This window comes from Anopheles coustani, chromosome 2 (assembly GCF_943734705.1).
Source record: "Anopheles coustani chromosome 2, idAnoCousDA_361_x.2, whole genome shotgun sequence".
NCBI lineage: Eukaryota > Metazoa > Arthropoda > Insecta > Diptera > Culicidae > Anopheles > Anopheles coustani.
In genome coordinates this window covers 64,326,154-64,351,712 of record NC_071289.1, presented here as the reverse complement: position 1 = coordinate 64,351,712, position 25,559 = coordinate 64,326,154, and the positions used below count along the sequence as shown (strand labels likewise).

The following is a 25,559-nucleotide window of genomic DNA, read 5'->3' as shown; positions in this document are numbered from 1 at the left end:
CTGTTTCAAGAAAAGAGGACAAAGTGTGTGAAGCGTGTATCACAGCAAAACAAACAAGAGAATCGTTTTCTATGCGGAGTGGACAACAATCGTCAAGAATCCTGGAACTCGTGCACTCGGACGTGTGTGGTCCGATGCAGAACAATGGGGTTAACGGTGAACGATATTTTGTTTCGTTCATCGACGATTGCACCAAATTTTCCGTGGTGTACCTGATGAGAACAAAGGCGGAGGTTTACCAGAAATTCCGTGAGTATGAGGCCATGGTGTGTGCAAAGTTTGGTGTGCGCGTCTCCAAAATTCGATGCGACAACGGTGGCGAATACAAAAGTCGTGAATTTCAAATGTATTGCAAACAAAGAGGTATACAAATGGAATGGACAAATCCGTACACGCCTGAACAGAACGGTACAAGTGAGAGGATGAATAGGACCCTCGTAGAAAAAGCGCGCTCCATGTTGGAAGACAAAAGCCTTGACAAAAAGTTGTGGGGTGTAGCAGTTCAAACTGCAGCTTATTTAGCAAATCGAAGCCCTGCTGCTGCTATTGGAAAAACTCCGTATGAGTTGTGGAATAAGCAGAAACCCAACGTTGCGAACCTAAAGGTTTTTGGATCGGACGCTTTTGTGCATATACCGAAACAATTTCGTGGAAAGTTTGATGCAAAGTCATGCAAGGGAATATTTGTCGGATATTCCGCAAATGGTTATCGTATTTGGAATCCTCAGAAAAACTGTATTAGTTGCTCGCGTGACGTGATTTTTATGGAAAATTCTAGTGGACGCTATCCTGGCAAAAGTGAGGTGGTTATTCCAAAAGAAGTTAATCCGGTTGTTGTACAAGATGATGAACAAGAAGAAGAGTTAGAAGCAGATCCTTTAGAAACTAGTTTCAACAGTGCTGATGAGACATTAGTGAACAACAATGAAGAATCCTTTGACGAAGAAGAGGTTTCGCATCGTGAAATAAAACCTCCCAAGTGGCATGAAGATTTTGATATGAGTTATGCTGGTTATGCTTTTAATGCACTGAGCTTCGTCAATGACATCCCAAGCTCAATTTCCGAGCTGAAGAAAAGAGATGACTGGGGACAATGGCAATCCGCCATGGACAGCGAGATGCAAGCGATGCAGAAAAACGACAGCTGGACACTGGTAAAACCACCCAAAGGCAGAAAAATTATATCCTGCAAGTGGGTATTTAAAATAAAACGTGGGAATAATAATGGAATCATTTATAAAGCGAGATTAGTTGCTAGGGGTTTCACTCAGAAGCCAGGTATAGATTATACTGAAACCTACTCACCTGTTGCCAAGTTAGATACATTACGTATGGTTCTGGCATTAGCAAACGAAAAACGAATGCGTATCCATCAGATGGATGTTAAAACTGCTTTCTTAAATGGCGATTTATCCGAGGAAATTTACATGATGCAGCCTGAAGGCTATGAGAAGGATAAAGGATTGGTTTGTCGATTGAATCGTTCAATCTATGGATTGAAACAGGCTTCTCGTGCGTGGAATGAAAAATTTCATAATTTCTTAATAAGCATAGGGTTTGTGCGTAGTACTAACGATATGTGTCTTTACACACAAAAGAAAGGAGCTGTAAAAATAATACTCATTTTGTATGTTGACGACATTTTGCTTGTGAGTGATTCACCAGATACACTCAAAGAAATAAAACAAAAATGTGCAAAACAATTCGAAATGAAAGATGATGGGGAAGTTAGCACGTTTTTAGGTATGACAATAGAAAGAGATATTGGTGCAGGACTAATGAGTATAGGTCAGCAGGAATATTTTGAAAAATTATTAAAACGATTTAATATGACCGAGTGTAAACCAATATCCACACCCATCGAAATCAGATTGAAATTAAGTAAAGGAAAGGAAAGTGAGAAAACATCTAAACCATATCGTGAACTGATCGGATGTCTCACGTATGCGTCAGTTACGACAAGGCCCGATCTTTCAGCGGCAGTAAATTTCTTTAGCCAATTTCAATCATGCCCTAACGAGGAACATTGGATTCATTTAAAACGTATTTTAAGGTACATAAAAGGTAGTTTGGATGTTAGAATGGTATACAGAGCTGACAGGAATGAACCGATTTTGCAAATTTATTGTGATGCGGATTGGGCAAACAACGTATCCGACCGTCGTTCAATTTCTGGATACATAATGAAACTTTTCGGAAATACTGTAGGTTGGTTGACAAGAAAACAGCAAAGTGTTTCATTGTCATCAACGGAAGCAGAGTTGAATGCCTTGTGCACTGGATCATGTCACACCATTTGGGTGTTGCGCGTATTAGAAGATTTATGGTTGTCCATAACAGATCCGGTACCCCTATATGAGGACAATCAATCGACTATGAAAGTGGCGGAAGATTCCAAAGACATAAAGCGTCTCAAGCATGTAGATACAAAATATCATTTTGTTAGGGAACTTGTACAACAAAAGCGGATTGAAATCATATACATGCCATCATCGATGCAACAAGCTGATATCATGACAAAGGGTCTATCGCCAAACCTCTTCAAAGGTTTCTGTATTAAGTTAGGATTGGAGAGGGAGTAAATCAATAAGATTGTTTGAATTATATTGTTTTTGTCTTTGGTTAGGATAGTTGGGATCCTAGAATTGTGTGGGGGTGTTAAGGTGTCAACTCAAGTACCGAACTATCCGAATACGTAAACACAACAACTATGTGTGAACGCGGTCTCATGAGCTTTGTATATAAGAACGTGGATTTCAATAAAACGTTGTAGTCGCATGCTAGCTGTTCTCGGCTTCATTTCGAGCACATATCACAACAAAAAATTGCCAATTTGTTAATAACTTCTGATTCTTCTTCTTCTTCTTCTTCTTGGCGTAACGACCTCTTGGTCATGCCTGCCCGTTAAGGGCTTACGAGACTTGTTTCCCTGTTGTACGTGGATAGTCAGTCCTCTCGTAAAGGGGAGGGTCCGGTCTCGGTTGGGATTCGAACCCACACCGTCGAGGTGGTGAGCCCCGGCGCTCATGGGCCGATTTTCTAACCGGCGCTACCGCTCGGCTGTCGCGGACCCCCTTTGAACTTTTGATTCTTTGAACCGATTTTCACGATTGACCCCTCAAAAGAAAGGTCTGCCCAAGACACACAACTTTAACGATTTTCCAGCCTACTTAGTTTTTGCGAAATGATATTGTATGGGAAAATGGCCGAAACAGCCAATTTGCCAACAACTTTTGATTCTGTTGACCGATTTTTACGACAGACCCCTCAAACCAAAGGTCTTTTGCAGACCAACAACCACAACTGTGGAAGTAAAGATTTATCCATCGTTTCCAGTTTTAGAGAAATGAATACTGCGTTGCCAATTTCGGCAATGGCCCGGTCGACCGATACTCGAAAAAACATCAAAATGTCATTTTCATGTATAATATCTCAGGAAAACCCAGTTCGAAAGTTCCCGATTCGCGGATTATCTCTTTGAAAGAGAGATTTTGCGATTTTGCGAGAGAATTTTCAATTCTCTTCTCTCTCTCAAATTGGCGCACAGTGGTGGGTAGTTTCCTCGGAACTGAAATGAAACACCTCCCCCTGGGAGCGGATAGCGATAGCGATCCAGTTGGTCCTGGGGACCATTCACAAGCTCGACATAACCTTTGGATCAATTCATCCATTGATTGTACAATTGTTAAAGTAACACATCATATGAAAAATCGGCCAATTTGGTAGGCACGCATGATATGATGGATTGGGACTCGGATTCGAAGATCCGGATCTCAGAATGGATTTGAATCGAAAGATTCGAATCCCTGTAGGGATTCAGTTTCCCCACCACTAGTTTTTTCTACTCTTTATCTTTTCTCTTTTGTCTCGACTGTAGTTCACAATGTCACAGCTAGGGGGCACCCCAGTTCCAAATTATATAAATTTAATTCAAAAATTTGCCTAAGTTATTTAAAATCATAACCGTAAACGTCTGAAACTTTATTTTAATAACCTTGGTTGAAAGGTAAACATTTTGAACGAGTTGAAAATGACAGCTGAGCAACGTCTGTTTTATGAAGAAAGCTGTTTATGTTTGTGCCTTTCCAATTGCAAGTGAGTAAGTAAAATAGTCTTCATCATCAGCAACAATATGCTGTAAAAATCTTAACGAGAGCCATTAAACCCATCTTTTTAGGTGAAAACCCGTCTTTTAAGGTGCATCCCGTGCCAATGTTTCGTTCTATCAATACAACAATGGATGACCAAACGAAATTGTGCCGCGTCTGTCTAGGGGAAGGTGCGCGATACATTTTCCATTCCAGCTTGGTTAACGATGAACAGTGCTCCGTGGCTTCAATCAACTTCATCGCAGACAAGCTTCGCTTTGTGCTGTTGCTGCCCGTAAGTTCACTTGCAAGGTGAAATAGTTGCACGGAACGTTAATGGCGTCTCTCGCGATGTTTTTATTGTTATTGTTGCAGATCAATGAACACGACGGATTAGCGATGTGGATTTGTGATCTATGCCTCGTCCAGCTGAACGTGGCCTACCAATTTAAGCGGCTTGCGCTCGAGTCAGACCAAAAACTGCGTCATTTTGAAGCTAGCCATCAGGAACCGTGCGTCGAAATCAGTAATGCCATAACCTATCATAGTGACTTTCCGGACAGCTGTTTGGATATTGGTCCGACGGTCAAGCACGAGACCGAAGCCTCTCCTTATTCGGGTGACCATTCCGATGTAATGGTATTGCCAAAAATAGCCTCCGTTGAAAGTTGCTCTATGGAAGAGTTTGTCGCAGATTCAATTAGTGTCTCTCCGAAAAGCTGTAAAGACAAGCAAAAGGAATCTACCGGTATGGTGACGTTAAATATCGATCCCACGAATCCTGAGGAAGATAAAGCTTTTATTCAATCGATAATCCAAACACCCTTCTTGATTTCTGTAGCAAAATCATCTCCACGCACAGACTTATTGTGCGGTAATAAAGCTAGAGACACGGGCAAAAGATCACCGCTGACAGCAACCTCAACGAAAGGAAAACCGAAGAAAGCTACCAGCAAGCGCCAAGAGAACAAACCAGCCAACCATCAGGAGCCACCTAGCATTGACGAAACAGATTTGACTTCTCTACAGTCCGATGGGAAGGTGAACAAAACGCCTCCTTCGAAGACGAACAAGAAAATGGCCTCCCTGATGAAGAGCCTAACGATCAATATGGTTGCTCAGAAGACACCATTGACGCCAAATTACGTGGAATGTCCCACGATAGAAGATCAGGATGACATGCCTATCGCGAAGAAAGTGAAACTAAGGCGCAATTCTGTGTGTGCATCGAACTACTACCAATCCCGGTGGTAGTGGCCAGAACAAAATTGGTTCATCAGCAGCTTGCTCGAGATATTAACACGATAGACTGGATGAAAACAGGAATAAGTGCGATTTATAATGACGACGCAGATTTGGTAATCGGCAGTATGGATTTTTTTAAAATTTCATCTCATTTATACTTGTGGTATTTTACCGGTACAAATTAAGCCTTAATTAAATAAAGAAAACTGTTCTATTCATGGTTAAAAGTATGTTTATTTACACATTCGTTATTGTATCGCTTATAGAATTACAATTGATAAACCATATTTGTTCAGCTGAAAGTAACATGGATCACCTTTTGCAAGACGGAGATACGTATGTGAAATCCTTTAATGAAATAACCGTGGAGCCATAAAATGGGTTGATAAGCTAGCAGAAAGAATGTACTGTACCGGTTTGTTCGGTGATCATTGTGTCATCAGCTTCGGGAGCGCTGGACTTTGCCACCGCCCGACGGCCGATGTCAACTGATAAGCGGGTGTCTTCCTTTTGCCGTCCTCTGCACCGGACGTGGAGTGTGTTGCTTCTGCGCCATTTATCGAGATTTCGACCGAGAGATAAAAGCGTTGATTGATTTGAGATGTTAAAGTGATGGGGTTTGTTTCCGAAAGTCGTCGAAAGGGCCGAGAGAAAGTGATAAGAATGTTGTAACATGTAGTTTCGTTATTTCTTCGTGATGTTAACGTATCAGTATCGGCCAGGCACGATTACTCAATAGGATAAGGCGACCGATAGCACGTGCCTAGTGGCTGCTGTGAGCACAAAATGGCGCATTAACCAGTCATAGCCTCGTCCAACGGAACCGAGTTCGATCGCCCCAACATTGTAAACTGCATTTGTACGGCACTAAAATGCATATTCGCCGAAGGCACGTTCGTCGGTCCGTGCTTTACCTCTGGAAGAGGATCGAATGCCTTCGGGGTCGAGCCCCATGGAAACCTGGTTGGGGCTCGATCTGCTTCCCTCCCTCCCATAGACCAACGGCGGCTCGCGATGATGCAGCTATTTAAAAAAAATGTCATGACGCACCATATGATGCCCCGGACCGTGCGGGCACCTGTAGCTCGCGTACAAACACACCCACCTCGCGCAGCACCGCCGGACCCTGTGGGGAATGAAAACAAGTTGTCGCGGTTGTCACGAACACGAATGCGCGGTTCGCGGGGATTCACCGAATCGCCGCACGCGTAAATGGCCATTCAACGGCGGAGTCAGTCCAGCGGTATGAGTGTGCTTTGTTTCGCGTATGCGCTAAGTCGGCGATAAAGAAAAGTGATTCCTCTCCCGGAAATTTTCCCAAAACGTACACGTTCTCGACCGTTTTGTTTCTTGTTGTGATGTTCTAATTCCCGATGGTTCCCGGATGCAGCAGCATGTAGTTCTCGGAGGATTTGGTGTCGTTAAAATCATGTTGCAGTGTGGCGACGAAAGCAAGTTGAACGATGTGTGCAGCAGCTGACTATCTTACCCGCGGCAGTGATTCTCAAACTAGTTCCTCCGAGAAGACGCTATTTTTTTTTAATGTGTCTCAAATATATCTTGTTTTCGCGGAAATCATTTCAAAGTGGACCAAATTGTTGCTTTCATACTCGATACTACAAATGTTTTTAGACCTAAACATTCAAATAAAAAAATCGAGTAACAGCTATTTCTTAAGTTTCTGATTTTGATGCACAATGCTGGAAGCTTATGTTTTGATTAAGACAGTAAAAAAGTGCGATAAACTGAATAAACACTACGTCCACCAGCACGTGAAATAAACGTTCACCATAGAAGATTTGAAAGATGGCGAATTACTTTATAAGAAGCGATCGTAGAGGCGGTCCGCGACAGCCGAGCGTTAAAACCGGTTAGAAAATTGGCCCACGAGTGCCGAGGAACACTTCACCCCACACCTTCCACCCTCGAAGGTGTGGAATCGAATCTTAACCGAGATCTGTCCCTAGTCTGCACGAAAGGACTGACCATCTTTGTACACGGAAGGAAAAAGTCTAGTAAGCCGTTCATGGGTAGGCATGACCGAACACGGTCGAAGAAAAAGTGTTAGAGTACTGCTATAGAACTTTATATGAACTGGTAGAATATTGGAAAAGAAAATAAATTAGATCTTCTTCTTGGCGTAAATACCGTATTGGTCATGCCTGTCTTTTAAGAGATTATTACATTTTTTTTCCTTAGTGTTCGTGGATAGTTAGGATAGGATCCTTTCCATTATTAATTATTGCATGGCAATCGTGGCCGGACCTTCCCCATGTATGGGAAGATTGACTATACAAGTTTAATAAGCGGTTAACTCTTGAATGCTTTTATTGCTAAGCATGCATGAGCAAAGACGGTTGTTACTCGGTAATGAAAGTAACGAAAATAATATTTATTGTAATGTTTACATATGAAATTGTGGTTAGCAGAACTGGACAACTGGAAAAATCATCTGGAATATTATGCCATCAGTCTAACAAACTAAATTTTTAATTTATGCAATGATAAAAAGAGGAAACCAACAGTTGACGGACATTGCGATTGATATCTGTTTCATGAATTGGAATAAAAGGAAGGATAGGCTTTGGAAGAAACAAAGGGTTGAGAAGCACTGTTATGCTGAGACTGTGGAATGTATGTGGGTGTGTGTGGTCCAGTCCGATCGTAGCTGGAAGTCTGATCGATGCTGCGAGGCCGCGAGAACTTATTGCTCAGTGTACTAATGTGAGTCTCCGGGAGTGGTCGATCTGACGTCGTGTTCCTCGTTTTGAGTCGCTTGAACGACATCTAGTAGTGCGCAACAGTTCTATCCCAACGGCTAGTCCGCGTGTTTACAGAGTGCTGTGTTGCGATTGCAAACAGGAGGTCCGCCGGAAGTGAAGTGGTGTAGAAAAAAACAAAGCGTTACAAGAACATCTTGCATTGTGCCCGCGTTACATTGCAGAGTACCGTACCACATTTGTTTGTACGGCCTCGCGATCGGAAGGAATTCACCTAGGGGTACCAATTAGCCCGTGGTTGTTGGGACCGACGCCTCTGCAAACACACTCCAACCGCCGGTGCAGTGTTTGATAAGGTACAGTGCAGTGAGGGCTCAAGGGGAGGTGCCACCCGTGTAAAAATGCAATGTGTGTTTAGCAATGCGAAAGTGAATCGGTGACTTCGAATTGCATTTACCTAGGTTGGCTAGGTTTAAAACAGCTGCAGGGAGGTTGAATTTGAAAAAAAGTGCAACGAACACGTGTTTCTGTTTTGAAGCGTCTGTTTTAAACAGCAAGTAACACTACTCCGAACAACTTTACTAAAATTTTCACTACAGAAGTTCATCTCCCTAACAGAAGTGTTTGGTGCATATACAAAAGTGTGAATCTATTTGATAAACGAAAACACCGACTAAACAAAAAGGGCACGCGCTCTTGCTTGTGTTCGTCACAAGGCGTCCACCAAACGCCTGATAACGCCAGCGAAGTCAAACCCGGTCGAAGCAAGTGTGTTGTGTTTCGCGGCATTTCGCAGTTTTGTAATATTTCTCTTCTGGCGGGTGATAGTGATTTGTTTTTGTTGTTCCGCACCAAACATCTTGCCCTCGTGTGTGTGCGTGTTTCGAAACGGCGTTAAAATGTCGACGTTATTGAATTTGGACTGCTACCGGCACGAACTATACGGTAAGTACAATCCGTTTTACTACAACAATACGCTTCCAAATGTGTGCGGTACGTGTTTGGGTTTATATGAGTCATTAACTGTACGGTTTTATGGCTACTTTGGTGCCACAAATTATATTTCGTAATTCTAATTTGGTATAGCGGAGATCGCAGAGTCCGGCGTCTATCGACGATTGATAAAACGCTACTCTATAATTTACAAGCTCTTCAGTAATATGATTCACCGCTGTTCATGTGCAAGATGAACCAAGTGTTTTCTTTAATTTAGACTTTTATTTGGTTCTACCATTTTATTCAATCGAAATTACTTTCTTTGATGAACGGTTAGGGTTTAAAAAATGATTCAATATATTACAACATGTATAAATTATCGTTTGCTCTGAGACATTTTGCTCCATGCATTTTCCCCTTGACAGTATTTTATGTTTTTTCTTCTTGTTTGCCATTTGTTTACCCCACCAATTGCACAGCTATTTAACCGTATCGATGCATTCAGCAAAACATACCCTAAGAACAGTTAATGCAACACAAAGGACACCAACGGGGTTACGAACCCACGTTGCACAGATGGAAGCGCAAGGTTATCTGGAGTTCAGCTGTACCGGAAATAGAATTAAAATGAAACATTCACCATCGCGTAACTCGGTTCGCTGCGTGCCGCGAATGATGTCCATTCGAGAACGTCCTTCAGAGCGTAATTTGGCGTTTCGATCAGTTTCGTTTGTTGGTACTTCTTAGAATCTAGCGCCGATGAATCAGCCGGCAAGATCGTTCGCTTCAATAAAAGTTGGGGGATTTTGTTTTGTTAACGTTCATTCTCGCATTATGAATACAGAATGAGCCCCCATACTGTCCCCTCTTTCCGTTCCCTGTTCTCAGTGCTTCCTTTGCTTATCATGCACGCTGCCTTGCGCCATTCGCGTGATTATGTATGCAGGGCACGGGCGGACGGGTGGAGTGTGGAGCAGGAGTAGGGCGCACGGCCAATTGTGGAAAAAAAACCCACCACCGTCAGCGCAGTGGAGGGGCAGGCAAACCGGTACATGATCCGGCCGCGGGAAAGCCCAAACGTCTTAGCGCGTCAGCTATTAAGCGTGCCATCCCCCGGTCTCAAACCCTCCCCCCTCGCTCCCGCGAGGATCACCATCTCACCGTCCCAATGTTGATGCACACTCACACCGTGTGTCATGCGCTGGCCGCGATCGATCGATCCGCGTGTTGGTGATGACGATGCTGATGGCGGTGTTGCTAGTGGTTGGACCGATTCCGTTCTCGGTGCCACGAAGCACTACCACCACGAGCCGGGGTCTTGTTTTGGCCCGGTGGGAAATCCCAAAAACCGGGTCCTCTCCCATCAAAGTGGGCTCCCCTTCCCCCGCGATCCAGCATCCAGCGTCATGACACGTCAATCCGCTTCTTGTCGGTCGTCAACTGTGCACCGCCTGGGGGTTGAGAGGTGCGGTTATTATTGTTATTTATTTTAACCCGTCGAAAGGGTCAAACAATCGATTGCCAACGAGATAGTACGAGGTAAATCAAAATTACACCGGAATAAAAAAACAAAGATTAATACGATTTGTGACCGAATTATCAGCCACAACATGTTTTTAGAGTTTGTAAACACAAATGGTGTGCTTTATTAAACATGGAAATAATTGATAAAGAATTGAAGTAGAAATCATTACATGTGTTGCACATTGAGTGAACAGCTAATATCACCATTTTGAAGTCCTAAAAGATTATAGGGGAAAAAGGGCATAATGAAGTGCATAGGAAAGAAATAACATTTATCTTCGTTCAAAATTGGTTTGAACATCGAAGGAAAAACTATAACTTCATTTTTCATTTAACTTCATAAAGTGTATAAATTTACCATATAGACGGCTTTGCATCATCCAACAGGGTTGGTTATGGACATTATTTTATCATTTTTCCAAACATTGTTCAACCATTACCGGTCCGTGTTGACCCCGACTCCCCCACACGCCATTTGACGCAAAAACGATTGCCTCGCGACACACTCGCGAATGTCGTCATCGATCTACACGCACGTTTGCATCGTCACAGCTTTCGAGGCAGCAGGCCGGTTTGTGGTTTGATTTGTGAAATGAAAAAAGGGAAGGTAACGTGTGACGTTTCTATGAACGACAAGGTGAAGATCTTCAGGATCGCATACCGCAAGGGGCTTTGAGATGTTCGGTTTCTGTTGTGATTTGGTTGTGTTCCGGTGAGGTTGTTGTCTTTGAAGAAGCGTCCACCTTCGAAGCGATCGTCCACCATTTTTTTTCGCGCGGCACTCTGTTCAACGTGCGCTCAGGTACGTCGTTTTTTTGTATTGTGTTTGAAATGTAAAATGTTGTGTTTTTATAAGTTTCATATCCTTTGCTGGTAGTGCCTACTATGGGTTTTTCAAAAGGATAATTAATTCGTTTACATTGACTTCTAATACTATTGTAAACGTTTATTTATCTTGCCACCGCATATACGAATCAGTTAATCTGGCGTTCAATGTGGGTCGTACGAACGGAAATTTTTTTCCCCTCCATTATTCCCCACTTTGTCCATTACATTAGGCAGAAGCACGTGCTGTTTTCGATCGATGGCGGGAAAAGAAAATGATACCCCGATGAGTCAGCCTTTATTGTCGGGCTTGATCGGGAAGAGATTTGGTTTTACACTTTAGCAAATGTTGGCTAATTAGTTTAGTGGAGATACGCGTTTGATCATCGATAAGCAGTGTTTTCTAAACATTGTTTCGTTGAAACTGTTTCTTACGAGAGAGTTTTTTTTTATTTGAAAGGTTTATTTTGAGATTTCGATGGTTATTTTTGAAAGTTTTTACTTTTCGTAAAAAACATACCATATTGGTTTTTTTTATTTTTAAAAGTTTTATCTTTTTATAAAAAACTTCCCATCGTACATAACACGATCTTAGCCCCCTTAGTTCTTGATTCAAACCGTATTGTTGCAGCATATCAAAACAGGATCCTTTCAATATAAAAATATAAAAACATTCTATGTTCAAAATTTGGTCAAATATCCACATTCAAAACAGTTTCGCTCAACTCATCAGCCAAACCTGATCAAGCCCAAACCCAATTCTCGGTTGGCTATCGGACGGCTACGTATTAATCATATTGAGTGGATCAGCGTGTAAACTAAGAAAGAGTTTGCGTCATTGGAATCGCTCGTTCTCCCGCGCATTCCGATAAAATATACCCATTCGTAACTAGCCTGTGTTTTACACACAAAATGCGTCAATTCAAAGGAATCTCTTTGAAACGCTAATCCCACGATTATGTTTTTTGAAATTTAAAGAAAAATGTTATTTTTAATCGAAGCTTTTCACAACTAGTAAAGTGTGCCGGTAGGAGTTGAGAATGCTCGCGAAGAAACCCGATTGCTGGTGCTTTCAATCTTCTAATGTTGACCCCTTTAATCTGTCGTTCAAGGGCAGTGGGCTATCACGTGTTTATGGTTCAATAAAATCGTGAACCGTATTAATCGGCTTCCTGATAAGTTTTTCCCGTAAAAGCAACAATGTGTCCCTCACCCGAGTGCAGGAGTAGAACAACCCCCAACAAAAGTGGGTGATAATGGTTGAAATTTATAAATATAACTGACCCTACTGCCTTTGAGTCGAAAGTGGATCCTCAAAATTAAAGATAACAACGCGTCCGGAATTCGAATCCAACCACAGGACCCTCTTTCTTGGGCTCTGGATGACGCCAATTTGGTGAAGAAATTTAATTCGTTAATTTAAATGAAATGACGTTTGACGTCACGCCGTGAATGGTTTGTTGTTTGAACGGGTTTGACGGTTCGAAAAACGGCTTCATGTTAACATAAATTGCAACACGGTACACTGTTTGCTCCGCTTACGACGCTTACAACATGGAACAAGCCTATTCAAAATAAATGCGATCAACCGACACATTCCATGTACCGATCAGTGACTCACGCCTCGTAATCATAAACCACCTGGCTGTGGTTCCCAAAATAGAACGTCCTCCAGAACGCTATTTTGGGGCTGCGACCCCGGACGAAGGAATCCCTGTTACGTCAAAAATAAGCTCCCGAGATAAGGATAACACCGTTTGACCGAGCCCGGCGACACGCTAACAAACGATGACGTCGGGTGTCGGGTCGAAGCACGTGACGTGCAAAAAAAAAAAAGAGTTCATGACGTCGACGGACCGGAGATGTTCCTTCGTCTTGCTTATGTTTGCTTTACCGAGGGAAAGGTAATATCGTGCCGATTGCCTTATCGCGCGCTAATACTTCGCAAACGGTGAACTACTTGTTGGAAATGATGAATGAAAAAGGAACACATTCTAACGTGTGAAGGAGTTAGCGGTAGGGGAGGGGGGGGGGGGGGGGGGGGGAGTGGTTGGGAAGGGACCACTGTGAGGCAAACGGGTATCGGGTCGATACTGATAACCACCGATGGGGCGCCCTTATCAGCTTCCTTTGTCGCTTCGAGGAAGAAGACCTCGAGTCGAACGTCTTACGGCTACGCAAGGCGAAATTTATTGGTTCACCCAACCTCGCGGGATGGGATGGAATGGGGTGTGCCAATCCGATCCCTATCACTCTCTGTCTTTTTCTCTCACGCGCCCACCTTCCGGTACTTGAGAGGAGTCCCGCGAGTTAGTCTCGTGTGAGTTCCGCGCAACGACACGCGTTCTACAATATTACCCCCGCGGGGCCGTTGATTTGGTGTTTGATCGCGAGCCTCCGAGCCGGTCCGGCGGTGTGACGATCGCTCAGTAGTGTGTCGACCTCGACACGGTTAAGATGTATCAGCAGCAGCAGCAGCAGTAGAAGCAAAGCGCGAAATCGTATTAGTATCATGTCTCTAGATTGGTATTTGTCACCGGATATACAACTTCTGTTCCAAGAGTCACAACATCAGCAAGCGCCAGGTAGGACGCCAAGGCCCTCCGCTGCCCGCCCGCCCGCGTTTTAGAGCGGGGTGTTTGTGGGGTTTTCCAAGCCGGCCGGCCGGCCCACTCATCAGTCAGTCCGTGTGTCAAACCCCTAAAAGCCGGATCGTGATTCACTGGTTTGATGGGTCGCTTTTAATTTTCCCAATTTCCAGAGCAACAGCAGCAACAGCAGCAGCAGTTGTCTTCGCCACCGCAGTACACCATTCTGTCGATGGACATTCCGCCGACGGCAGCAACAGCGGGTGCCGGAGATCAGCAGCAGCAGCAGCAGCAGCAACAGCCTTTTACACTCAGCTCCGAGCGGCCGTACAACAGTGCCGCTTCGCCATCGTCCTCGTTCGCATCGCCCTCGTCACCGTCGTCGGTCAGCACCAACAGCAGCATGTCCCCGCAGTCGAACGCCAGCGACACCAGTGCCTCGTACACGCTGCAGAACCTCAACCTCTCCAACAGTGGTGGACCGGCGTCGATGCACTACCCTGGCGGAGCCGGCATGAGTGGCTATCAGGCGCAACAGCAGCAGCCACATCATCAGGTTCAGCAGCAACAACATTTCTACGCACCACAGATTTTGTGTCTCGATCAGAACAACATGCAGCAGCAGCAGTACGGAGCCTTCACGGGGTCAGCGAACGATGGTAAGAACCTCGCGATAAAAGTGAAGCCTCGAACGATCCTGACCCAAACAACTTTTTTCTCCTTCTCCACCCCCCACCAAAGCGTTCGGCTCACCGAAGCCCGACTACGGCAAGCCCCACCTGGTGATCCTCGAGCAGCCGGTCGACAAGTTCCGCTTCCGCTACCAGTCGGAAATGCACGGCACGCACGGTTCGCTGATGGGCCAGCGGACGGAAAAGTCGAAGAAAACGTTCCCCACGGTCGAGCTGCGCGGGTACAGCGGGGAGGCGAAGGTGCGCTGCTCGCTCTACCAGGTGGAAACGGCCCGGCGTGCGCCCCACTCGCACCTGCTGGTGATCAAGTCCGGCGAGGAGGATATGATCGACCCGCACGATGTGGACGTTGGACCGAACGTGGCGGGTGACAGTGGTGGTGGTGGTGGTGGTGGGTACGTTGCCACCTTCCAGGGTATGGGCATCATTCACACGGCGAAGAAGTTTATCGCGCCGGAGCTGTACAAGAAGCTGCGTAAGCATCGCTTGACGCGGGACAATCGCGAACCGACGGAGCGGGAGGAGAAGCAGATGCAGGATGACGCGGCTCAGATGGCGCGCACGATGAACCTCAACCAGGTGTGCTTGTGCTTCCAGGCGTTCGAGGTCGATCCGGCCACCAGCCAGTGGAAGCCACTGACCGAGCCGGTCTACTCGAATGCGATCAATAATATGAGTAAGTGTGTGTGTGTCTGTGTGTGTGTGTGGGTGGGTGGGTGGGTGGGTGTGTGGGTGGGTGTGTGTTCGGTTCTAAAGCGGTTCCCTTTTTTTCCTGTAGAGAGTGCCCTCACGGGGGAGCTGAAGATTTGCCGGCTCAGCACCACGTTCAGCAGTGTCGATGGTGGCGAGGAGGTTTTTATGTTCGTGGAGAAGGTGTGCAAAAGTAGGTACCACCAGCGCCACCAGCGTGACAGAGTGTGTGTGTTTTAACCTGTTGTTCCTGTATCCGCAGATAATATACAAATCCGATTCTTCGAGCTGGACGAGTACGAAACGGAAGTGTGGACCGATAAGGCCATCTTCTCCGAGGCGGACGTGCATCATCAGTACGCGATCGCGTTCAAAACTCCACCGTACCGGTACAAGGACATCACCGAGCCGGTCGAGGTGTACATGCAGCTGTACCGGCCGAAGGACCACTGTCTCAGCGAGCCGGTACCGTTTAAGTATAAGCCTCGGGCGGGCATGATGCCGGTGCCGGGTGGCAGCGGAACGAACAGCTCCCGCAAGCGGCTACGCATGAGCTCGGGGACGGTATCGTCCGAAATTCCTACTGTGCTTCCGAACGACCCGAACGCACAAACGGCGGCCGGTGGGGGAGGTTCAGAGGGTGGTGGCAATGTGACAGCCCAGCCGCAGCTACCGTCGATGCATCGGTCCTTTCCGATGCTCGTGAACCACACGCCGGACGCGATCAGCGAAGCCCTGGAGACGGCTCCGATGCACGGCATGCTCGAGCCGACCGATGGCACCGGGACGACCATCAGCAAGGAACTCAGCAAGGCCATCATCCAGGAGATACTGAACATCCCGACCACGATCGCGTCCGATGTGGCGTTCGATTCTAGCGACTTCCGCTGCAACACTGAAGGTAAGGAGATTGGACTGTCGATTGTCGGGCGGAAAGTACCTACCTCATGCGTTCATATTCCGGCAGAATTCAACGAGCTCATACGCGAGATCGAGAACCAGCAGGATCTGGTCAAGTTGGAAACGGACGCCAGTCCGGACGATTCGGCCAGCGATCCGGAGAGCAGTGCGCTCGTGAAGGCGCTGAACGATTTCCTCCGCACCGGCGACGACACCCGGCACGGCGAGGCCCTCCGGAAGCTGATGGTGCTGATCAAGCTGTTCGCCGGGAACTACAAACGCTCCCGGCAGCTCCTTTCCTCCCACTGGACCGCCTCCAACCAGCAGCAGCTCAAGTAAGTTTGGCCACCATTTCGCAGTCCCATTCGTGTTTCTGTGTATGTGTGTGTGTGTCTCACTTGTGCGGCTCTGGGAAGACATTTTTGCATCCTCCATCACTACCACCACCAACATTTGCGCCCGTTAACTTGTGCTGATGAACCATTCGTGTTCGTGATTCCGGTGTACGGTTGTAGGTTCGAAGCTGACCCGTGGAGGAGCCATTACGGAGAGCACCGCTGGTGAATGGGACCGCGGGTTTTGGTTGTCTTTCCATCCCACCGGACCCATCCTCACCCCCTCGCGCCCAGCGCACTCCACAGCCATTGGAGGCGGCCATTCCAAAAGCAATGCATTTTTCTGCTATTTTATTTCAATCGTTTGTTTTGTATGTAAATAAATTATTTCTGTCGGTTTAAATGTGTTTTAACTTATACTACTGCTGTGTACCAATATTCTTTCACCAATCTCTGTGGTTCATGTTTGAAGTTGCTTGCTTCAGCACTTGGCTTGTAATGAGAAATCGAACCGTCACCCTTGACTCACCGTTTTCACAGCACATTTGCAAATTTCCGGCAATCCACTAATCGGACGGAGAGTGGCGTCTTATCATGTCCGCGGGTTGACTCTTGAAGGCCTGCGTTCGTTCGTGCTTTTTGGAAATTCCATTACGTTCGATGTTTTTTCCGAGAGCCGATCGGAATATCCGACAATTTTGCGTTTGCAATTGTTTTTGGTCTAAACGAGCCCTCCAATAAGAAACAGGCTCGCTCGGATGTTGGCGGACCGCGCGGGCCTTCGTTAATTTATGCTGGAAAATCTATCGTCCCAAAGGGCGATCGGTGATCGATCTTATCCATATTTAGCACACACACTTTCCATTTCCAGTACTTCCCTTGGGTGTAATTATGGAGGGCAGGATTTATCGGTACTTTTCGAGGTACGTTCCGATCGGTTGTGAAATCCCCAAATGGATGGAAATAGGAGCTTGTACTGGGTCGGATACGTTCAAGACTAGTTTTTTCTTCTTTTGCACAAATTTCCCCCACTTAAATAGTTGGTTGAATGTTAGGTTGGGTCATGTCCTTAACGATGTACAAAAAAAAAAAATCCCTCCTTGCCGATGCCGAGTGCTAATGTTTGTGTTGTTTCCTTTACACATTTTCTCCCAGTTGCTTGCATGCGGCCATCCGCCGGGACGATACTACCATTGCGCAGATGCTGATCGCACTGCTGGACGAGTACGGGCTGACAGACGAGCTGCTCGATCTGCCGAACGATCGCAACGAAACGGCCCTCCATCTGGCGGTGACGGCAAACAATGGGCCGGTGGTAGCGGCGCTGCTGGCCGCCGGAGCCGCCCTGAACTACTGCGACTACCGTGGCAATACGGCCCTGCACCGGGCGGTGGTCGAGAACGTGCCGGAGATGGTGCGCCTGTTGCTGAAGCACATGCGAGCGAACGGTGCCCGGATGGATAGCACCAACGACGATGGGTTGACGCCACTGCAGGCGGCCGTGTACGCGAAGAACCTGAAGATTACGCGCATCCTGATCGATGCCGGTGCACCGGTCTGCGAGCGGGACCTCAAGCATGGCAATAACGTCCTGCACATTGCAGTCGATAATGTAGGTGGATCTCAGAGGGTGGTGGAAAATGTAATTGTACTCATTTTTACATTTTCTTTCTTTCGACCTTAGGACTCGCTTGATATTGTCCACTATCTACTGGAAAAGGTAGGCCATACAGCACTAGGTCAGGAGCGGAACAACGCCGGCTACACACCCCTTCAGTTAGCCAATGCAAGGTGTCATACGAGCAACGGAAGCAACAAACTGATCGTCCGGGAACTTCTCCGGCACGATCCGGATGGGTTGGGGCACCACGAACGACAGCCAACCATTCCAAGGATGATGAATCCGCACGGTGAAGACGAGGAAGACGAGGAAGATGAGGAGGAGGAGGAAGAGGAGGAGGAAGACGACGCAGAGGAGGAGGAGCATGATGCCGGGCAGAACCAACACCAAGGGGGGCAAGGTGAAGGGAAACCCTCGGTTGAACACCGCACTACCGTGCTCGATTCGATCGATCTCAACTGCGACTGGGCGGACATTGCGAGACTGCTGGAGGACCACAAGCCGGAAACGGTGCCAAAGGAATCGGTGGCCCCGAAGGAACCACGGTCGGAGAGCACAATGTTCGACGAGCGGTGTCTGGCGGAACTGTGTCGCTGTCTGAATGTGGACGGTGCGTGGAAGGAACTCGGTTCGCTGCTTGATTTTCACGCATTCTTCGACGTTTGGGAGCTGTCATCGAACCCGTCAAGGATGCTGCTCGATTACTACGAGGTGAGGCAACAATCGATACCCGTGCATAGAATCCCTTGGCTTGTATTCTTCAACTAATTGTAGAATAAACTTGTTCACATGATCGGATTATCGTTACTATGCTGACATTATGAAACTTGTCATCTCATAGATTATTCGGGTTGCTTTGATAGAAAAAAAAAAATCATCACACCCTTCGTTTTTCGTTGCAGATGCAAACCCATCCAATGGAACGGCTGATTGGGATGCTGGGCGTACTGGAGCTGCGTGATGCCATGCGGTGCATCGACGAGATGATCTGCCGGAAGATGAAGTAGCGGAGAGCACCCGTTCACCGTGTGAGAAGGGTTGTGAATATTTACACAACTCCAAAGAAGTGATTTTATTTTTCTTAACGATAGAGTAACAAACCTACCGATACTTTAATAATAGTATCTCATATCTCACCAGTATAAAGTTGCTGACGGAGCCGGGACGTCCGTGTGGTCATTTAAGCTGTGGAATTTGGTTACATTCCCTTACGTGTAAAGCACAGTTTTCGTTTTAGTATTAGCGAGTGAGTGATGCGGAGCGAAGAGCGATCGTCTTTTTGACTTCCCCTTGGTACCTTGTATATTATCTACATTTTAAACGATTTTATTTTTGGATTAAATCTATTTTCCCAATCGGAATTCTAGCAGGCTCGTAGTTCCTTCCTTCCATCCACGGTGGTAATATCACGTACCGTAGCAATGCACCTGCCACTTGGACCGTGTTTCGTGCCCCTCGCCCTTTTTCCCCGTTTAAAATTAACAATTCTCAATCGCAGATTAGAAAGGGTGAAGGGGAAAGGAATAAAACCGGTTCCCGGGCGGCACAGAACGTGACTGTGCCGAGTGCGAAGAGGTCAGCTGGGTGAGAGAGGGGGGGGGGGGGGGGGGGAGAGGGAGGGATCGATACACGTGTACCGTGTACTCGCTACAGGCAGACAGAGAGTATCGAACGGGACACTTTGTTCGGTGGTGGTTTCGGTATCCGGTAAACTTAGTTTTATTGCTAGTATAACAAATAATTACAACCTATCGCTCTATCCGAAAGGGAACGGAGGGGAAATGGAGACGAGCCTGGATCGGGCCCCGGTGCCGGAGGATGCTGTGGAACGGATGAATTATGCAACACGGGAATCGCCGGAACGGGTTTCTGAGGTCGGTCGGAGATATTCCTGGATCTTGGGAAGTTTTCTGCTGGGTGGGCGTGAGTGCCGGGCGTGTGTATTTGTATTGTGGGGCTGTAATTGAGTCGACGAGCCCTACAATAGAGAGAGAGAGAGAAAGAGGGACAGAGAGAGAAAGGGTGGGTTCTCCGTAATTAGAGAATTTTCCTTCTCAGATGTTCTACTAGCTGATGTTCATTTTAGGCAATTCCTGTAATGCGATCCTCTGATTCCTGTTTTTTCCGCACCATGTCGTTCATAAGATGACCGGCATCACCCCGCCGCTCTCTATCCTCTGTCTCTTTCACTGACCAGGCGGAAAGTAGAAACGAAAATCAGGCCCCATACCTGGGAAAAACCGTTTCCAGGTGTCCCTACACTAGATCGTAATCGATCCGGGCGCCCATACGCCGCAGTGCGATGATCGTATTGACCGCCTTGATCCATCGTTTCTTGATAACATAGCGTTTCAACTTCGTTTTTGTTACAGACAGTTCGGTGGTGCCCTGGGCCGTCGTCTCCGCCAGCCACCGGTGCTTGAGGGCCCGCTTCGCCGTCAGCCGCTTCTCGCCGTCCTTCACCAGCAGCTTGCGGACAAAGTCCTTGGCGCTCTCCGAGACCGCCTCGAACGAGGTGTAGTCGAACGAGTAGCTGCCCTGCAGGACGTTGTTCATCGTATCCATGTCGTCGCTGCCGACGAACGGTGACAGCCCGGACAGTCTGAAGGTGGATGCCGCGAAGGGATGATCGCAGAGATGATAAGAGGTGGTGTGCGGAGATGGATCATGAGAGATGGTGGATAGATGGTGGGGCAAAACAGACGGCGCAACAAAGAGAGAAGGAGAGAGAAAGAGAGAAAGAGAAGGTGAGTTGGAGAACGAAAGAGAGAAGAGAGTGAGAGAGAGATATAGAGAAATTGCCAAATGAAGCTTGCGATACAGTAAGTTCCGGTAGACCATCTACGCATTTGTGTGGACAGAGGAGTTTCCCGCGGGTTAATTTTTCGAGTAACATTTACTGGATCAAATTATATCACATTTTTTATTTGACATTTTAATTTCCTTGTCAGTGTACCAAAAATTGTTCTGGTTACTCTTATTCGGATAAATTAGCTTTAATTTTATAAACAAGTGGTTTATAAAGTGATGTATTTTTTAATCGCTTTTTTCAAACAATTGCAGGAATAAAAAAACTTAAAATAAAACAATTAGTTCATTAGTAGTATCAAGGATCTCCGTGGAAACTCCCCGTCGTATCGAACAACCAAATCACATGATATTAATAACGCTCACAGTTAGTCCAATGGGAAGATGCTATGGATAGCGCACGATCGGTCACGTTTATGCACAGATCACAATCCGCCAGGTTATTGTACAGAGCGTCAGGTGCAAGTGCATCGGGTGCAGGTGCAGAAACATTTTTGGCATTCCGGGTGCAGATGTGATTTTGCAATGGGGAACTCCAGGGCGACTCCTCCATAGAGCCGCCACCGGGAGCGAATTAATTAAATGTTTATTTCTGCATGATTAGGGAATTCCCCACCCCTACGCTCCAGGTGAGGCGTGGGGGTGGTTTTTACTACCTAGCTTCTCTTGTTATTTTTTGCTTTTTATTTCCACTCATCCCCTCCAACCAAAAAGCGCACGCGACCGGTGAGTGGTGGTCCCATGCGTTGATTGACGGAAAAGTCGGCGTGCGCGGATCACTGCATGGGGAAGTTTTACCGTGCTAAGGTAAATTTCACGCTTTGCTCTTCACGCAAACGGAAGGCTCGATGTGTGGTGGGTATTTTATAGAATTGTTTCACGTGGACCGTGTGCTCGGAAGTGTATGTCCCGTGCGAATTATGGTAATGGGATGCGCCATAAATATCGAGCATTGCGACTCAGGGGAATCGAGAGTATGCCATTATGGGAAGTTTACATTTTGACTTCGGGGAATCACCGGGGCCTGGGAGCAGCGAAAAATATGTCTTTGAATTATTTTAATTCAAAATCACAGTGAAAGTGCAAAACAAACAAGGTATGGAGATATTATCAAGAATATTTTCTTATCCTCAAGAACCCGTATCATTCACGAAAGAGGTGCACAGTGTGCAAATATTCAATTGAGTAAAAATGTGTTGGAGTTCCTTTTCGTGCCTTTTGAATGTTTGACGGATATGAAAAATGTACAACATGAATACACATTAGAATGAATGAATGAATGAATGAATGATGAAGATCATCAAAATAAAAAGTTACCGATCATAAGGTGGTCCGCGGGTCCGCGACAGCCGAGCGGTAGCGCCGGTTAGAAAATCGGCCCATGAGCGCCGGGGCTCACCACCTCGACGGCGTGGGTTCGAATCCCAACCGAGACCGGACCCTCCCCTGTACGAGAGGACTGACTATCCACGTACAACAGGGAAACAAGTCTCGTAAGCCCTTAACGGGCAGGCATGACCAAGAGGTCGTTACGCCAAGAAGAAGAAGATCATAAGGTGAAGCATCATCCAAACAGGGATGATGTTTTGTCCATAAACGAACGACGGAATGCTATTGGGAAAATGGACTCAATTGATTCTCCTACCACCATCGCAGTATTCGAAGGCAGAGTTTTATCCATTTTCTTACCTAGCATATCCACTAGCGTTCGCTGATGGTGCGCAACCTACGCACTGTTCCCGATTATCGGCAATAAAAACCAAATCAAAACGGTATGTTACCAAGAACACTCTTTTTTTCTTATGCGTTAAACGTGATAAACAAAAAACAACCCAACCAACGTGTGCCAATGCGGCCGATAGAGACATAAAACAACATTTCTTAGCGCACTATGGGGGAAAAGAAAGAAGAACTATTAAACAAATTCGAATCGATGGCGACAATTTTGTGGGATAGAAAAGAATGTCGGATAGAAAAAGGAAACAAAAACATGTACGTATCAACCAAACAAACTGTCAAATCAAAAATACAAAAAACTAGAAAAAATAATGAACGAACTACAAATGAACGTTATATCACATGTTTGTACAATGAAACAAAAAAAAACGAGAAAGATTCAACAATTGGAAAGAGTACAAAATGTTAGAAAAATTATAACGATCGACAAAACTCGACCAAAAACAAAAAAAAAATTCACAAAAAACAAAAAATGGTTGTGGAACAAAAATACAGAAATGGAAAAAGAAATAATTACAATAAAAACACATGAGAGTGAATCGTTTTTCAACGAAGAGTGAAAGCCGAAGTGTGGTCTCGAGAACTTCGTGTGCAAAACACCATTCCTCTCCCCTTCAACGCTCCCTGCAGAGGGAACCCCTGTTGCGCAAGGGGGATGCTGTTGATGTACGTACTGTGCGGTTCAACGGAATGGACGATACGAGACGATTATATTTTTATGAATGGAGCAAACGTTACGTTTACATGCACCCCGTCGGAAGAGCGTAGGTTTGTGCGTGGTACGGGACGGGTGGGGGTCAGTTTCCGGTAGGAAAACGTGCGCACGTTGAGCGAGAAAAACAAAACAAGTCAAACACGGGAAGAGAAGGCGACACGCGAAGCGAAAACCACACAAACCTGCAGCGGAAGCATTAGTGGCCAGGGGGTTGACGCAGTGCGCTCGTCGTCATGCTCGTATGCGCGCGGTTCTAATTAGTGGCGACTGCGGCAGACACCGTGGGGGCGCACAGCGACAGCTGGCCGCGTTCGGTTTGCGCAGGTCCTGTGCTCGGGATCGGGACGAAGGCAGGCAGGCGGAGGCGATCGCTAGCGATCCAAGCTGAAATGGGGCTCGGTAGCGACGTACTCACAGCATGTAGCAGATCACACCGAGGCTCCACATGTCGGTGTAGAAGTAGATCTCGTCGAAGTTGAGCACTTCCGGGGCGGCGAACTCGGGCGTCCCGAACATCACCTGCAGCTTCTTGCCCGGATCGTACCGGCGGGCGAACCCGAAATCGATAATCTTTATCCGGTTGCCGGTCTTTGTGAGGCAGAGGATGTTTTCTGGCTGGAAGAGATGGATGTGTGTGTGTGTGTCACTTCGCGTCGGGGCGGTGACGCCGTTCGGACTCACCTTCATGTCTAGGTGGATGATGCTTCGGCTGTGAATGTACTCCATGCCCTCGCAGATCTGTCGCATAAAGACGGCGCACGCCTTCTCCGTCAGCACAAAGTCGTTGTCGGTGACGCGCTCGAACAGCTCGCCACCTTGAATACTGCGGGACAGACAGCAACCAAGTAAGCATCCATCGCTTCCATCAGCCCATCATTCTCTCACTAATATATTTTTTTTCTCATTTTTATTTTAGAACTCGACACCGTACGCATACTCACAGCTCCAGGATCACGTAGAATTTGTTCTCGTAGTCGAACGCATCGTACAGCTGGATCAGCCGCGGATGGTGTAGGCAGCTCATCAGGTCGATCTCACGCACCTTGTCGCTCCGGTCGTTCTTCTTCTTGTACGGCACGATTTTGGCCGCCAGCTCCAGCCCGGTCGCCTTCTCGCGGCAGTGAAACACCGTACCGAAGGTACCCCGGCCCAGCTCCGGCAGTATCTCGAACTGTTGCCGCGGGTCGACGTCCATCTTTAGGTGCACCTCCCGGAACGGGAACGCCGGTGCCAAGTCTAGACGGGGCGCGAAGAGGAAGAGGAAGATAAGAGTGAGAAAGAGAGTGGAAAACGATAAATGGGCGAAGGTTTGTTTAGACTCTACTATAAACACAAACGCAAGCCCTATTCTTGTGAGTCGCGTGACGCGCTCCTAGAATGGCGAAACGACTCCCCGACGATGAAGGTGTTTATTTTGGAAATTGGCACTGGAGAACATAATTTTTATCTTGGCATACTTCGTTGTGATCGTGTGAAAATCGTGTTCGAGAAAGGGATAGTAGAAAAGATCAGCTTATGCATGGATTTGTTTCTATCTTATTTAAGCTTCTTGGATATCCTGCTTATCTCACTCATATGTCTGTTGTTAAAAATAGACGTTAGAAAATAGAGAGAAGCTTTAACCTTTGTTTAAGGAATATATAGCGCAAACGAATTTGTTTTCAACTCATCTACCCTGCTAAAAGATTAAGCTTCAATTTTCTTGTAATCAGCTCATGAATACCCGTAAAATGTTTAAAAATATAATTATTTGAAAAGTATCTTAATAAAATAATTGTCGGGTCCCAAATTGCAGAACATTCACCGATATACACTTCCACCTAAACTACCAAAGGTTGGATAATGAAATTCCATTTCGAGTTTAATTGATTATCTGACAACTTGTGCTGTTTTCACGGTCGCAAACAGTTCACCACAGAATACTGCAATTTCGACGTTCAATTTTGTTCGTTTCCCACCATTTTTGTACTATTATGTAAACTTTCACTTTCAACTTTGTTTTTCTTTAAATAATCACTGTTTAATAGCTTAAACGAAAACTTCCTTTGATCGTAATAAACCGAACTAAGGTCCGGTTTGTCGTTGTGCTTTTCAACCAAAATGGCAGCTTTTTGGAGCAAATATTAATCCTATGT

At 46.3% G+C, this 25,559-nt stretch overlaps 3 protein-coding genes across 5 annotated transcripts; 2 read left to right on the top strand and 1 right to left on the bottom strand.

Annotated features, from left to right (window-relative positions):
* The first annotated feature begins 4,006 nt into the window (after nucleotides 1-4,006).
* LOC131263315 (uncharacterized) lies at nucleotides 4,007-5,554 on the top strand. Of its 3 annotated transcripts, XM_058265494.1 has the most exons (4): nucleotides 4,043-4,095; nucleotides 4,178-4,383; nucleotides 4,464-4,836; nucleotides 4,930-5,554. In XM_058265494.1, exons 1-4 carry the CDS (start codon nucleotides 4,056-4,058, stop codon nucleotides 5,340-5,342), a joined length of 1,032 nt encoding a protein of 343 aa, XP_058121477.1. In that variant the 5' UTR covers nucleotides 4,043-4,055; the 3' UTR covers nucleotides 5,343-5,554. The 3 variants fall into 3 exon arrangements, with proteins under 3 accessions (XP_058121476.1, XP_058121477.1, XP_058121475.1); XM_058265493.1 differs by having other exon boundaries at nucleotides 4,007-4,099; nucleotides 4,464-5,554; XM_058265492.1 differs by having other exon boundaries at nucleotides 4,464-5,554.
* A 3,332-nt stretch (nucleotides 5,555-8,886) lies between these two features.
* LOC131266456 (nuclear factor NF-kappa-B p110 subunit) lies at nucleotides 8,887-19,525 on the top strand. The gene is made up of 10 exons (XM_058268988.1): nucleotides 8,887-8,998; nucleotides 14,100-14,585; nucleotides 14,668-15,294; nucleotides 15,397-15,501; nucleotides 15,571-16,209; nucleotides 16,276-16,543; nucleotides 16,724-16,768; nucleotides 17,699-18,155; nucleotides 18,228-18,875; nucleotides 19,067-19,525. Exons 1-10 carry the CDS (start codon nucleotides 8,953-8,955, stop codon nucleotides 19,169-19,171), a joined length of 3,426 nt encoding a protein of 1,141 aa, XP_058124971.1. The 5' UTR covers nucleotides 8,887-8,952; the 3' UTR covers nucleotides 19,172-19,525.
* Nucleotides 19,526-19,864: 339 nt separating this feature from the next.
* Nucleotides 19,865-25,278, bottom strand: LOC131263681 (myosin light chain kinase 2, skeletal/cardiac muscle-like). Its single transcript, XM_058265923.1, has 5 exons — nucleotides 25,254-25,278; nucleotides 24,366-24,660; nucleotides 24,106-24,247; nucleotides 23,840-24,039; nucleotides 19,865-20,766 (listed from the first exon to the last, which is right to left on the bottom strand). Exons 1-5 carry the CDS (start codon nucleotides 25,276-25,278, stop codon nucleotides 20,421-20,423), a joined length of 1,008 nt encoding a protein of 335 aa, XP_058121906.1. The 3' UTR covers nucleotides 19,865-20,420.
* Between the last annotated feature and the right edge of the window lie 281 nt (nucleotides 25,279-25,559).

Bases quoted from the DNA above. Each gene is read 5' to 3' on its own strand.
- LOC131263315 (XM_058265492.1), top strand. From the start codon at position 4,056: ATGAAGAAAGCTGTTTATGTTTGTGCCTTTCCAATTGCAA. The intron at 4,096-4,177 runs GTGAGTAAGTAA...CCATCTTTTTAG, and splicing joins TTGTGCCTTTCCAATTGCAA to GTGAAAACCCGTCTTTTAAG. The intron at 4,384-4,463 runs GTAAGTTCACTT...TTATTGTTGCAG, and splicing joins GCTTTGTGCTGTTGCTGCCC to ATCAATGAACACGACGGATT.
- LOC131266456 (XM_058268988.1), top strand. From the start codon at position 8,953: ATGTCGACGTTATTGAATTTGGACTGCTACCGGCACGAACTATACG. The intron at 15,502-15,570 runs GTAGGTACCACC...CTGTATCCGCAG, and splicing joins CGTGGAGAAGGTGTGCAAAA to ATAATATACAAATCCGATTC. The intron at 18,156-18,227 runs GTAGGTGGATCT...TTTCGACCTTAG, and splicing joins TGCACATTGCAGTCGATAAT to GACTCGCTTGATATTGTCCA.
- LOC131263681 (XM_058265923.1), bottom strand. From the start codon at position 25,278: ATGGAATTTCATTATCCAACCTTTG. The intron at 24,248-24,365 runs GTGAGTATGCGT...TCTGTCCCGCAG, and splicing joins TTCTACGTGATCCTGGAGCT to TATTCAAGGTGGCGAGCTGT. The intron at 24,040-24,105 runs GTGAGTCCGAAC...CATCTCTTCCAG, and splicing joins TCATCCACCTAGACATGAAG to CCAGAAAACATCCTCTGCCT.